This window comes from Ascaphus truei, chromosome 4 (assembly GCF_040206685.1).
Source record: "Ascaphus truei isolate aAscTru1 chromosome 4, aAscTru1.hap1, whole genome shotgun sequence".
Lineage (NCBI taxonomy): Eukaryota > Metazoa > Chordata > Amphibia > Anura > Ascaphidae > Ascaphus > Ascaphus truei.
This window is the reverse complement of record NC_134486.1, coordinates 411,337,683-411,352,945: the sequence shown is the minus strand read 5'-3', so window position 1 is coordinate 411,352,945 and position 15,263 is coordinate 411,337,683. Positions and strand designations below refer to the sequence as shown.

Here is a 15,263-nt window from a genome sequence, read left to right as displayed (position 1 = left end):
TTTTTTATATATATATATGTATTGTTTTTTTTTTAGATGTATTGCAGGCTTTTTTTTAGATGTTTTAGTTTGTTTTTTTAATATATTTGTGGGTTTGGGGGAGGTTATATATATTTGGGGGATGGGAATTTTTTTAATCTGTATTTAGGGGTGGGACGTTTTTTGTATTGGCGGTGTTTTTTTTGGTGTATTTTGTGTGAGTGGGGGAGAGAATGAGTGAGAGTGGGGTAATTGACGAAGTGGGGGAGAGTAAGAGGAGAGAGAGGGGATTGAGGAAAAGAGAGTGAAACACAGGGGAGCGAAATACATGTGGGGAGGGATTGAGTGAGAGTGGGTAATTGATGGTGGGGGGAGAGAGAGGTGAGATGGAGGGGAAAGAAATACATGGGAAGAGGGATGGAAATAGGGAAGGCCTGCGAGGTGGGAAATGGGGTGGGGGAGGGGGCTCACGAGGTGTGAAATGTACAAACTTTTCATTAAAATGTATTAATGGAAAATAAAATATTTCTTAAATTTAGTTTTGGGAACAACTCGCCCACACCCGCCCCCACACCTAACGGGGTATTCACCCTCACTGCACACAACCCCCTGCAAGGGGATGCCCTCGCTGTGCCCACACCGCTCCTGCAAGGAGGGCTGCTTGCGCCGGGGAGGTTGGTACACTGGGGGGGGGGGGCGCCTTCTGAGAGAGGGGGAGTTGCGATGGAAAGGGCTGCTTTACACACGCAGCGACGTTTATATGTACAGTCACAATTGTGCTTTATTATTGTGCTTAATGTGAGAAGGGTACCTTACTGTCATTCATAAATTGTAATATAATGTATGTACTGTATGTCTTTATTTATACTGTATAGCGCCATTAGTGTACATAGCGCTTCACAGTAGTAATACACGTGACAATCATATAAATAACACATAATACAAAACACAGGTCATGAGAATAAGTGCGTCAGACATAAAAGTAACGTTTCGGAAGAGGAGTCCCTGCTCCGAGGAGCTTACAATCTAATTGGTAGGTAGGAAGAACGTACAGAGACAGTAGGAGGGCATTCTGGTAAATGCTTCTGCAGGGGGCCAAGCTTTATGTATCATGTGTCTAGTATTATCCACGGTGCTACTCGTACAGTATGCTTCTTTAAGCAAGTGTGTCTTAAGGTGGGTCTTAAAGGTGGATAGATAGGGTGATAGTCGGTATTGAGAGAAAGGGCATTCCAGAGGTGTGGGGCAGTCGATGAGAAAGGTTTAAGGCGGGAAAGGGCTTTAGATACAAAGGCGGTAGAGAGAAGACATCCTTGCGCAGAATGCAGTCGAGATGGTGCATAGCGAAAAATTTGGGATGAGATGTAAGGAGGGGCAGAAGAGTGTAAAGCTTTAAACGGGGGAGGAGAATTGAGTGTGAGATGCAGGATTTGATAGGAAGCCAGAAGAGTGATTTGAGCAGGGAAGACGCTGAGACAGATTTAGGAAAGAGTAGAGTGATTCTGGCAGCAGCGTTTAGGATAGATTGTAGGGGAGACAGGTGAGAGGCAGGAAGGCCGGACAGCAGGAGGTTACAGTAATCAAGACGAGAGAGAATGAGGGTCTGAGTCAGAGTTTTAGCAGTCGAGCAACAAAGGAAAGGGCGTATCTTAGTTATATTGCGGAGGAAAAAGCGACAGGTTTTAGAAACGTTTTGAATGTGAGGAGAATGTGAGAGAAGAATCGAGTGTGACCCCTAGGCAGCGTGCTTGGGCTACTGGGTGAATGATATTACTTCCAACAGTAATGTAGATGGAGGTAGTAGGGCCAGGTTTGGGCGAGTTGCTTTTCGGGTAATTTGTCAAGCCCGACTCATTAGTATGATTCAGGTATCTTGCAAGTTCTTTATTTTACATTATACCTCCTTGGTAAAGGGGACTTTATCTTTTTTTTTTACTAGCTTTTGAGTGGCACTGGATTCCTGCAATCACTTCAACAATTTCCAAAGGACAGTATTAATGAAGAGACTGTGGAATTACTTCAACCCTTTTTTCAAATGGAAGATTACACATTTGATAATGCCAAAAAGGTCTGTGGTAATGTGGCAGGTCTTCTCTCATGGACACAGGCGATGGCAACTTTTTTTGGAATCAACAAAGAAGTGCTACCCTTAAAGGTAAACATGTTGTGTACTTTTACTTTGATACAACAAAAAAGTTATTTCTATATTATCTGTAAACCATATACACAACCTTAAAACATGATCTGGTGCTCAATAAGGACTTTGTCTATACTAATGTCTATATTTGTCCTGATACTTTATTAAATATGTACTGTATGTTACAATTTAGTACCATAATTAGTTTATATTTACACCAGTCTGTGTGTAAGAACCAATTCTATATTACTAGTGGTGCTGTTGCATAACACACTATAAGGCCACGTGGTAAACGAAACAATCCGATCAGGTTGTTTACCATGTCATGTGACTGTGAAAGGCCCTATATAAGGACTGCAGATCAGGGCGGAGTCAGAAGGTTGAGGAATGGTGTTTGATGATAAGAAGAAAGATGATTATTTTATAAGCAAAAGAGGACAGTGAGCTTCAAACAGATTGATAGTAGAAAACATTTTTTAGGTAGAGGAGCACACACATGGAGGAGAGCATATTAGACTCCGTGACCGTGAGTGATTTGCTCACTTTTGCATGTGGGTGATGCAGAAGCCTTTGTGTGGCTAGCAGTTCATAGCGGGGGTTCCTTTGGGAGGGGTTGGAGCCGGTGACTCACCTCACTAGCGGGGTTCCGACTATCTTCCCTCTCCCTCCCCCACTGACCGGAGACATCTTGTCACCACACGTCCGTCGGCCTCATCCTCACAATATGCACATTACAAATGTTGTGGTCCTCTGAACTACGGGATCAAAATACAGCCACTACATTTTTTGTACACATATACTCCTATATGGTTATTGAAGCACCGGGCACAGGACCTGTCCTATCCACTTACCAGATTGAGGATGGTGTGACAGAAACATGTATGGTATGAGGTTATTTGGATGTGGTAAGTGGTTTTATTTTATCATTACCACATTTGGTGCCAAGGAGTCACTTCAGGCTCTCATTGGAGGGGGCTTAAGTATCTTCACTGACATTGAAGGGGTTAATTTTCACGGGAGACCAGGTTTATTGTACACTTTTTACCAGGATAAGGTATTGAGCAGAACAAGATAATGAAATAAATTGAGGTTTATTCACAGAAATAGGCATTCACACAGTGGAACACAAAATACAGATAAAAAGTACCCTTACTGGGGGTCTGGGATTGAAAACAAGACTGTTCTAGGTGCAGGGAACTCTAAATAAGAATTTTCCCTTGACCCGAAATCCTCTGGTTGCCAAATCGGTGTGAAGATCCTCATGACACCGCTCCCTTCTCTGCTCAGAACTTGGACTCTGTTGACCCGGGTTTAGTGCCAAACTTCCTGGAACTAAAATCTGCTTGTAATCCCAGCCGCGACTGATACGTTCAATTCTAAGAACTTGGCCGCCAAAAGTGGGACTTTTCTGAAACTTGTGCTCTGCTATTCGCGCAAGAGCACTTTTCAAAAGCCCGCCCGCACTTCTGGCACTGGTAATCACTACACTCATTGGCTTATGGGTTTCTTATAGTATTTTGGAGTTCATTCACAAAATACTACAGCCAATCTGAGCATAAGAACTTTCTCAGTAACCAATCAGAGCAAAGCTGGTCTGGAAAGCCAGGTTAGCGGGGCATCTGAATCTTGCCAAGGGACATGCACGAGTTTGCCACCTCTGTCCCTTACTATTCAGATGCCACCCGCTGGGTCTGGCTCCTCCAGGTCTAGTAGGACATATGGCTGCCCAGACGACTGCCATTGATCCCAGAATGTGGGTACTTGAGCCCTTTCCTGCTACCCAAATGGCTTTCGCACTTCAGGCATCCTCTGGTGGCTTTCATCTCTGATGTCCAGCATACTTACTGGCACCAACTTGGTAGCCCTGGATGCCTGTCTGAACATTGGTTCCGAAAGTCCCAGCTCATTAACCGTGCATAACAGTACATTACAATATTAAACACAATGTTAATAAAATATAATTTTAATACATCCTAAGTCTTTCGGTATGGGGAATAGAATAGAAAACGTTATTTTTCTACTGGCCTTTATTCCCCACACACTAGCTATAGACTTAGACTGGACTCTGAGATTCCCCTCACAACCTCATATATGGTTGGAGTGCCCATTAACCCCAATTCAGGTTCTGGGTTAACTGGGCATTAACTGGGTATCCACCTTAGTTCGAAAAATACCCGGGCGCTATCTCTATGTGGTGTTAATATGATATAAAAAAGGGTATGTAATACAGCCTGAGAGTAGTGTTCTTGTGATGTCCTCCTGTGACTCGGAACCCCAGCAGGATCTATTCGGGATCCTCGTTGGCAATAGAATACAAGAAAAGATGGGGGAGCACAGTTACAGGAAACGGGCTGTTAATAGTATGTCTTATTAGGCTGGTGATCGATGTGGTGAGTGACACCTCTACTGAGGTGACAGTCTATGGAGCAGACTCTATCTGAAGGGGGCATACATACATTGATGTGTGTATGTAGGTGGAAGAAAAGAATAAATAACTTACACAGCCTTGTGTAAGTTCTATCACATCAAGGTTTCTTTGGATGATGTGTTCTTCTGCGGTCGAGACTTCTCTCCTCGGTAAATTTCCTTCTTTGTTCGTTTGGTGGATTGCTCCCTCCAGGTGGTTTTTCCCTCGTGTAAAATAAAAAGGAGGTTAGATCAATGCATATTTATAACAGCTGCGATGAATGGGAGGGTAATAAAGCAATAAACCATTGCAAATGCAATGGTATAATCAAGCACTCACACGGGCCAATGTGAGTGTTCTCCTATCTCAGTATCTTTTAGTTGCCTGTTACTACAGGGCTTCAGATGCGGATGTCTGTAGATGTCTTTCAAATGATTACAGATAGTGATGTGTGTATGTCTTTGGAGTCACCTTGTGTGTCCGATGAAAGGGAATAAAAAGCGATATTACAAAATACTCACATGGGCCAGTGTGAGTGCACACTGGTATTGGTTTCTTTACACTTCTGGTTTTTCTTGTGGTATTCCCCAAAAACTAATGGGTGGGGTGGAGGCAAACTATGTGACACTATGGTCTATGGGAATATGACTTTATTAAAACAAAAAACAGAACAAAAAAGGCAAAATACAATCTACAAAGATAAAAGACAAATATATAAAAAAAGAAACCAAGGGTTTCTAAATGGAGATACAAGCCAGGGGAGAGGTAAGGTGATAAGTGGAAGGGGGTCTCTCCTTCCGCGTCCGGATGAAGAGCTACGACTGCACCTCTGTCTCCTCTGTAAATGCTTAGGTAATGTCCTGAATGAAGAGCAGAGCGACGCGTTTCGTCCAGAACAGGACTTCCTCAGGCTAACCTAGGGACCCCTTAAAGTTACAGGGACACTTTACATCCCTTTGCCCCATTTACCTTTCTGAGCTATGCTGAAGAAGGGAGCCCTAGCGGTGAGTCACGCATGCGTTTTCAAGGGGAGATATTTCCAGGATATTGTGCCTACATTTATCCAAGAATCAAGCATGATTCCCGGGTACATTTTTAGGGGAACCAACAACTCTGGACCCCAACTACCTAGGCACATTCTGAAAACAATTTCTCCGGAAAACCTCCCTTAAAACTCATGCCCTAGCAATCCCTGCTTGCTGGAATCCCTGGAAAGGGAAAAACACACAACATTCTTTATTTTCACATATTATAGTTTATGCACAGTTACTGGGTTCAAGAGCTGACTCTTCTTGAATGCTTATTACGGATTAGGGGTAACCAAAACAGCACTTGATTTTTATTGAGAGCCTGGTTACCCCCCTTCCGTCACATTAATAACTACTTGAGGTAATGAGGATGGGAGGGGGGTGATGAGGCTAGGTACCCTTGGCATAGGGGTTATTCTCTCGGGAGGGAGGATGGTGGAGGTTAACACCCACAACGATTTGTAATATACTGCAAAGTAATGGTTTACTGGCCTCTCTGGTATGCAAGGAGCGGAGGATAGGTAGTCTAATATTCTGTTCAGCTTTTTCATAAAATTATCTTAGTGAATAAAGCTTGAACTCAGAACATAACATTTCTTCTTGTTTTAGGTTGCGTCACATTTTTTCCACTTTATCTAGCAGACGTTTGTGAATCTGGGTCTTAATACTGTCCAAAATTGTTTTGTTGAAACCAGATTCCTACCTTGGGTAATTCCTGTAAGGTATCCGGTCCTGGGTTTGGCTGGATCACTCTTAAAGGGCTACAGAGTTTCAGGCAAACCCCGCTTTGCACTGAACAGTCAGAATCACCTGCTCTGGCAATTAGTCTGCAGTCTGCTTCTTGTTGCCTCCTGTGCAGCTCTGTCTGATTGGCTTCCCGTGCTATTTAGCTGCTCACTTTCCCTCAGGAAGTTGCTGGACATAAATTTTGCAATCCCTGTTGCAAGTAACTGTGCTTATCACAGACTCCTCTGTTTGGCCTGGCTTGGCCTCCTTGTGCCTGAGTCTCTCCCTTCTGACCTCCTGCTTCCAAGGCCTCCCTGCGTGGTAGCCTTGGTGCTACTCCTTGTTCCTGGCAGTCTCGTCTCCGCCCCGCTGAAGTGGCTCGTTGATGTCCTCAGCGTCTCCTGTGTCGTGTCTTCACTCCTGGTTCCCCGTGGCTTCCTCTCCTCCTGTTCCCTCCTTCCATAAGCTCTGCTACACTGTAGCAGGTCCGCTCAGTTTCCTGCTTTCTACGCTGAAGTGGCCCAACTCCAGCGGCTTAGTTCCAGTTTCCATTTTTCTATGCTGAAGCAGCTTGGATCCAAGTTCCTGCTCTCTACACTGAAGTGGCTTGGATCCAATTTTCCTGCTCCCTATGCTGATGCGGCTTAGTTCCAGTTTCCTGCTTTCTATGCTGAAGTGGCTTCGCTCCGTTTCTACACTGTAGCGGTTTCGCCCAAAATTTCCTGGTTGTGACCGCGACCTCCGCTCCTGTGCTGCCTACCCCAACCCCGGTTTGTCTATGGATTACCCTGCACTCTCCAACCCTGACCCGGCTATGTTTGACTATGGACTGCGCAATCCTGAACCAGCTTCGTGGTCTAAGGTCGATGTTTTCATATCCCCACCTCAGCCCCGCAGCCCGGTCCCGGTTTGTGGCTAGAACGATTGTTACAATTCCCTACAATAGGGGAGCGCCACTCTTTCCACTGCGCCCACCTGCTGGCTGTCCTGTCTCCACGCGCCCACCTCCCTCCCCCCTTACCGTGGTTCCCGGCGTCTGGGCATCATCATGCCACATTACCATAGCAACGCGATGTCATATGACCCAGCGGCGTAAGTCAGGCAATGTCGCATGAACCACGGTAAGTAAGGTTTACAGAGGCCTTCACTGCTTCCCCGGCACTTAATTTAAGTGCCTTCGGGAAGTGCGCGGGGCCTCTGTAAACCCCGCGCCACCCACAGACAATCTCACGCCCGCCCTGGGGGGTGCATCTCATATGAGAAGCTTCCTTCCCAAATTGAGTTTGTGAGATTCTAGGATGTAGCCTGCTCCATAGTGAGCAAGGAGGTTCTACATCACCCAATCTGGGGGTAAGGGGATGACGACTAGCCCCAAGAGGCTCAAGCCTTTGGGGGGGCCTAATCAGGGACAGCGCCACTGCAAGATGCGAGATGCGAGGGAAGGTGTTCATCAGTAGGGTGTTATGAAGTACCTCTCTTGCGTGGGAGATGGAATCTGCTGGCCTGCCAATAAATGGTACAACTTTCCATGTCTAACTTACTGGAAAAGGGGTTCCTCTGGGGTCACTCTCTGCTCCTGGCAGATCCCTACAGGATGGAAGCGCTGCACCAGATGACGTTCCCTCGCCTTTCCCCATACCAACGTGAAAACTCAGGCTTCCTGACAGACAACAGGTGAGTCCATACAGCACCAAGGTACACCAGTAACAGCTAAATCTCCCTGGGGAAGGGGGGGGGGGTTACACTTGTAATGCCTCAGACTTCTCTCTTCCAATTGTGATACCATATTCCTAATAATCTTTTTCTTCTCCTTCAATCGTCTCATTTCTTTTAAGATATTACACTTTTCTGAGCCTTCTGTATATGGCAAAGAAAGAAGATGCACACACTTTCCCTATCTTCAAATCTTAGCTAATCTAAATATGGTATTTTACACACCCACTGGGATGCCTGCTAAATGGCCTTTCTAGTTCTGCTTAGCCAAACACATCTTATTTGTATAGTGCTAAGCATAATCAAAATCAAATAATTGTTTTGTAAAAAAGTGAGGTACGTTATGGTAGTTAAAATGTTCTTTCTGTTATTGCTGGTGCAAGTTAATGTACAATCATATTTATTCACAATCACAGAAAAAAATAAGTGTAAATTGTTCAAATAATCCACAACAGAAATGTGTCTATTTTTTTAACGATTTAATTGTTTTGAAATATATTTTTAGGCAAACCTATTAAAACAAGAAGGACGTTCAAAAATTGCTAATGAAGAATTATCAAAAGCGCAGGCCATGCTAGATGAGAAACAGGCAGACCTTGATAAAGCACAGTTAAAGTTTGAAGGAGCCATGGAAGAGAAAATGGTGAGATCCAGATGTAACTATAGAATAGTAGAGTTGATGTATATATTTGATTTAGTCATAGTAGTAATATAACAAATAACAATTAGATATTTATAGGTTTGCTCCTGAACTACTTGGTACAGTAGGGTGTAATGCACTACAACATATTTTTAATTGCAGGATTTACAGTACATTAATGAGTGGTGAACATTACATTGGATATTCAAAACAAATAATTGAATTTGGTGTGTCCCCTGTAAACAGCACAGGCTATACCTATCTTCCTTCTGCTGGGGTAAGTCCTGTCAAGATCAGGCACCAGTAATCATCATGGGTTTTCCCCCTTCATAGCCCTATCCTGAGTGGTAGACGCAGGCCTGGACTCTGCTGCAGGCGTGAGCAAGAGGGGAGGCTCTGCTGACATCACGAGGGGCGGGGCTAGCTCTATATTTAGCAGCCAACTCCGGTGAGTAGAGTTAGAGTTGATAGTGATATCGAGAGTCTGGAGTTGCCGGTTAGTTATGCCGGGAGTATGCAGTTCAGTTAGTATGCCATGAGTCAAAGAATCCTGCGGATCAGTCCGAGGATTTGGAGGAGACTACGGTCTCAGGAGAGAGAGGAGCGGAAAGATTCAGCGTCCTTTTAGTAGAGCTGATAGAATTATAGACTTGGTGGACCAATGCCCTCACCCCACTGCCAGGGGTGATGGGGAGAATCCAAGACCCACCGCGAGGCCAACCTCGGGGGTGGGCCACGGGGTATTGAAGCCCTAGCCCAGACCATCCTGCCGGAGGAGCGACTTGGAGGGAAGGAGAGGAGGAATTATCTGGGTGGAAGGCGAGCGGCGTAATAACCCGTCCTGGCTATTGTTGTTGCGGCTGCTGGAAGCCACTATCATTGGGATATTGCTGCTCTGTCAATAAAAGAGACTATTCGTTATTATCAAAGACTGTGTGTGACTTGGAAAGTACTACCCTGGGACCCAAGGTGTTCTTCTATACCGGTCCTGTCCCATATTCCTGGGAGTATAGAAGATGGAGGTGCTGCACCACTAAGAGATCATGGAGGCTACCACCCCAGAAGCCCGGTTCTGGCTCCCCCACAACATCGCAGGAAGCTCAGGCCCTCCTGTTCCTCACAGGTACGCACCACACCGCATGTAATCTACCCTCATTCACCCTAGACACCACCGTAGAGTCTGGCTGGAAGGGGGGAAGCAGGGTTACATTTGGAGGCGCTGCGGAGATATGTCAGAACAGGACCAGCTTATAGCAAGGCGGAATGGGCAGAGCGAGATGCACTATCTGAGCAAGTGTTGGAGAAGGATGGGCGCCCATAGGAGGTGGCGTAGGAAGGGTGAATAATTAGAGCTGACCGAGTCCCTTGAGGCAGGTAGCGTGAGGCAACTGGGGGGGTCAGCCTGTTAACCAGTCCAGGGACTATGGCCCAGGGCCCGCACTATGAGTGGCCAAAAGCAGGAGACGCCCCGTACCTAGAAAAGAGGTACCATAGCTATCACTCACACACACGCACCACAGAACACTTGCATGGTAAACATCGAGTACAGTGCACGGAGGAGAGGAGTTCCGCTGAGCCTGGGGTACAAGCCACCTCAAATTTAGTGAGAAACAGAATGCAGAGCACACAGTTGACCATCAGTCAGTGTATTTTAGGTACGAGATACCCGTTAGACATTGAGGATAGGGCACATGGACATTTGGAGGACTCGTCCAAGATGGCGGCCATCCCTACATGTGCTCCGCGGAGCAAGAACCTTGATCTAAAATGGCGGTTCCCGCCCAGCCTGGAGCAAGCACGTGCGTTGTGCACAGAGACTATTAGGAGAATGTGGCGGGACATGTGTAATACTTTGGCGCCAAACCCGGATTCTTTGCAAGGGGAGCGGAGCGGCACGAAAGCCGAAAGCCCACCCACCTATGTCGTGAATGGTCAGACAGCCCGGCCACGTCACGCTGAAGAAGAAAAGATCCCACCTCTGGATTCCACCAGAGTGAGGGGGCACAAGGGGAGCCAATCAGGAGAGTCCTCCCCAGCGAAGGGAGGGACCGGAAACCTTTGAGCGAAGAGCTTCACTTTTGTCTGGCATTCGAGGAGCAAGGAGCTGGAACACTGAGCTGTTCCCACCCTGAGCGAACCATGTCCGAGATGAGTACTTCCATCTACCAAGTACCAGGAGGCCTACTGGTAGTGGAGGTAGCTGAGCACGAATACATTTGGTGTTTGTGCGTCCACTGCGGAATACCGGGCGTGGTACCAAGCACCAGGGCCCGATGCCCTCAATGTGGCGCATTTTATCTTTGGCCGAACGAGCCGTGGCCTTTGTTTGGAACCCCGCGGGGTGCCTTTCCAGGAACCTTGACGGAGGTGGCGGAAGGAAAAGAAAAGACTGCCCTGGGTCCCCGTTATACCATATCGGGAGGCACCAAGCCTCCGCTCGCTATTAGACTGAGCGAACGGGCAACAGAGAAGAGCGCGACCACAGTGAAGGTACCAGAGCGAGAACACTTTGTACCTATACCCACTGGTTGTATCGCCGAAGAACCAGGTGATTCCCTAGCGGAGGAACCGATTGTGATTTCGTCAAAGGATGAGATTGGCATGACATCGGTGGCGATGCACCTACCGGCGAACCACCCCAAAGGCATCAAGAGAGAGCAGACAAGTCCGGAGACCATCCGACGGCGAGTGCTGGTACGGCCGGAGGCCCGTAAGAGTCCCACCACAGTGGTGACTCCCAGTGCGACGGAGACGGAGACCGAGACAATCCTAGAGGAGCCCGATGTCATCAAAAAGCAGCTGAGTAGTAAGAAGACTCCACCACCCCCTTACTCCCGCCAGGCGCAGACCGCACTCACGGTGAACGAGAAAGAGAGGATTGAGGCCTACTTGTTTGGCCGTGCACTGGATGCTCCGCCACCGCCCCCGCAGGTCCTCGATGCACTGCCGGTGCGTGACCACGGGGCGGATGGAGATTCTGCAGGCGATCCTGAGGACGTCGTTTCCGGTTCCACCGGGAAGAAAAGTCCTGGGGGAGTGTTCTCCTCTCGAAGCATAGACTCAGCTATCGCTCGGGCTGCCCTACAGAGTCGAGGCCCCTACCGAGACTCCATGAGCATGGCGGGGAGTGCCTTTAAGCACCGATTCCTTTGGCCTGGTGTCACCCGCTTGCTGGACAATGCCCTGGACGTTCCCCCAGCCCCGGCCCATAGCCCCACTGCCCCGGCCACTGCCCCTGCCCCGTCCCGAGTGGTGCCACCGGGACCTACCAGGGATAAGTTATGTAAATCCCCCAAATACGCTAATGACTTGTGGGACTGGGAGTTGAGTGAGGAAGGGTCTGATGGGGAGATACCGTATTCAAGTGTTATACCTGTACCTAACCCTGTGCCGTTTTCTCCTGCAGCTAGAGGGAGGGCCCGTGGGTCTCACACTCCAGTAGAGGCTGGGTCTAGCAGTAAAGTGGTGCACAAAATGAACCCCACTAGGTATTACAATGCCAAGGGAAGGAGAGATTGCTCGCGATCTACTGAAGCGGGTACGTCCTGTGTATCATCACAGGTAGAGTCTGATGTAGAATGCACTAGTCAGGCCACACAGTACGAACACCGCAACAAATGGTGGGCGCCTTTGTTCACCGGATACCACGAAGGGATGGACCGTACGCGGTTCTTGTTAATTAAGAACGACATAGTAGATCATTGGTGGGCGGCTGGTTCTTTCACTCCGCAGGAGATGGAGGATGAGTTAGATCACCGGTTTAGGGAGATAGAACAGAAACGTATTGTACCTCAAGGCCCCAGTATATTGTACGATGAGGTAGCTCCAGAGGAGCCTGTATTTTGGGTACTGCCGAGCATGGCAGGGCACCGCACACTCACCAAGCTAAGTCGAGCTGACCGGGCCATAGTCGCTAGATACCGGCAGTCAAACGGGTATGAGTATTCCTACGTGCCTGAGCCCATCATGAGAGAAATTGAAGAGAACCGAGACAGTTGGCTTAGGGAGGAAGTCCAGGAATACCTTCGGACCAAGTTCGGTCAGGGAGGGTATCACAATGAGGATAAGATTAGTGAGCTAGTACGCATATGGAGCATCGGTAGGTGTATTTACATGCACGGTGTTACATACAGGCCTGAACATGGGCCGGTTCAGTCGTTCGCTGTGACCGTCACTGATCATAATGGACGGCGGGTAAGAAAGCCTGATCCAAGGCACTATCTGTAGGGTTCTCCATGTCGGGAGTAACCGGGTGTACTTGTATTAAAACTACCTCATTATGCCATGTATTATGACAATGTAATGTGTGCTGTTTCCCAAGTGGTTCGCCGCAGGATGGTTCTGCTAAAGATAGGGCCAAGTGGGGACCATTGGATTCCACCATAGGGAGAGTGTAGCTCCCTGTAAACAGCACAGGCTATACCTATCTTCCTTCTGCTGTGGTAAGTCCTGTCAAGATCAGGCACCAGTAATCATCATGGGTTTTCCCCCTTCATAGCCCTATCCTGAGTGGTAGACGCAGGCCTGGACTCTGGTGCAGGCGTGAGCAAGAGGGGAGGCTCTGCTGACATCATGAGGGATGGGGCTAGCTCTATGTTTAGCAGCCAACTCCGGTGAGTAGAGTTAGAGTTGATAGTGATATCGAGAGTCTGGAGTTGCCGGTTAGTTATGCCGGGAGTATGCAGTTCAGTTAGTATGCCATGAGTCAAAGAATCCTGCGGATCGGTTCGAGGATTTGGAGGAGACTACGGTCTCAGGAGAGAGAGGAGCGGAAAAATTCAGCGTCCTTTTAGTAGAGCTGATAGAATTATAGACTTGGTGGACCAATGCCCTCACCCACTGCCAGGGGTGATGGGGAGAATCCAAGACCCACCGCGAGGCTAACCTCAGGGGTGGGCCACGGGGTATTGAAGCCCTAGCCCAGACCATCCTGCCGGAGGAGCGACTTGGAGGGAAGGAGAGGTGGAATTATCTGGGTGGAAGGCGAGCGGTGTAATAACCCGTCCTGGCTATTGTTGTTGCGGCTGCTGGAAGCCACTATCGTTGGGATATTGCTGCTCTGTCAATAAAAGAGACTATCCGTTATTATCAAAGACTGTGTGTGACTTGGAAAGTACTACCCTTGAACCCAAGGGGTTCTTCTATACCGGTCCTGTCCCATATTCCTGGGAGTATAGAAGATGGAGGCGCTGCACCACTAAGAGATCATGGAGGCTACCACCCCAGAAGCCCGGTTCTGGCTCCCCCACAACATCGCGGGAAGCTCAGGCCCTCCTGTTCCTCACAGGTACGCACCACACCACATGTAATCTGCCCTCATGCACCCTAGACACCACCGTAGAGTCTGGGGGAAGGGGGGAAGCAGGGTTACATAGGTAACATGGTTAATCAAAGATATTTGATGTATTTAACGGTAACAATTTTTTTTTATTAGGAACTTTTAAATGATGCAGACCTTTGCAGAAAAAAGATGGAAACCGCTTCAGCTCTTATAGATGGACTTAGTGGTGAGAAAATTAGATGGACTCAGCAAAGCAAGGAGTTCAAAACTCAAATTAACAGGTACATGTACAGTACATATAATAAGAGTTTCCTAAAACATACTGTATGCAAATACGAGGCATTACTTATATTGATTTACAGCACTGAGGCTTGGTCAAGGGCATCTCGCCGTAGCTATCCCGCCATTTCTATTCAGCTGCTTCACCGCAAAGGTAAATCCAAAACCTTACCCCTTACCCTAAAACCGCTAACCTTAATCCATTACCTTAAAACTGTTAACCTTAACTCCTTACCCTAAAACTGCAAACCTTAATCCCTTACCCTAAAACTCCTAAGCTTTATACCTTACCCTAAAACCCTAACCTTAATTCCTTACCCTAAACCCCTAACCTTAACCATAACCCTAAAACCCCTAACCTTAACCTAAAACCCCTTACCCTAAACCCCTAACTTTAACCCTTTACCCTAAAACCCCTAACCTTAACCCCTTACCCTAAACCCCCTGACCTTAACACCTTACCCTAAAACCCCTAACCTTAACACCTTACCCTAAACCCCCTAACCTTAATCCCTTACCCACAACCTCTAACCTTAATCCCTTACCCTAAACCCCTAACCTTAACCCCTAACCCTAAAACCCCTAACCTTAACCCCTTTCCCTAAAACCCCTAACCTTAACCCCTTACCCTAAAACACCTAACCTTAACCCCTTACTTTAAAACCGCTAACCTTAATCCCTTATCCTAAAACTGCTAACCTTAATCCCTTACCCTAAAAAGCTTAATCCTTTAAACTAAAAACCCTAAAGTTAACCCCTAATACTAAAACACTAATGCACTTACCTTAGCGGTGGCACCAGCTTAATGGCTACGGTGAGATGCAGGGGCCGAGATGTCCGGTGGAAGCTAAATAGCAGCGGTGGGGTGGCTGTGGCAAGGTGCTGGCGGCGAGATGTCTCATTCTTCTGAGGTGTACTGTATCTTAAAAGCATTGTTCTTTGTAAAACAACTTTCCTAAATTTCTAAACATCAAACCTACAGTAACTGACCCATAAACTTGACATTAATAACTACTATAGCCCAGATCCACAGAGGTGTGTTATCATCTTAGATAGGAAAGGTGTACAGGGAT

At 47.3% G+C, this 15,263-nt stretch overlaps 1 protein-coding gene across 4 annotated transcripts in view; it reads left to right on the top strand.

Moving 5' to 3' along the window:
* DNAH8 (dynein axonemal heavy chain 8) overlaps positions 1-15,263 on the top strand; it is a 1,091,167-nt gene that overhangs the window by 892,987 nt on the left and 182,917 nt on the right. For all 4 annotated transcript variants that reach the window (XM_075598772.1, XM_075598771.1, XM_075598773.1 and 1 more), the window contains 3 exons: positions 1,919-2,134; positions 8,496-8,633; positions 14,065-14,192. In XM_075598772.1, the coding sequence (XP_075454887.1) occupies positions 1,919-2,134; positions 8,496-8,633; positions 14,065-14,192 (482 nt within the window). The remainder of the gene's footprint in view (positions 1-1,918; positions 2,135-8,495; positions 8,634-14,064; positions 14,193-15,263) is intronic.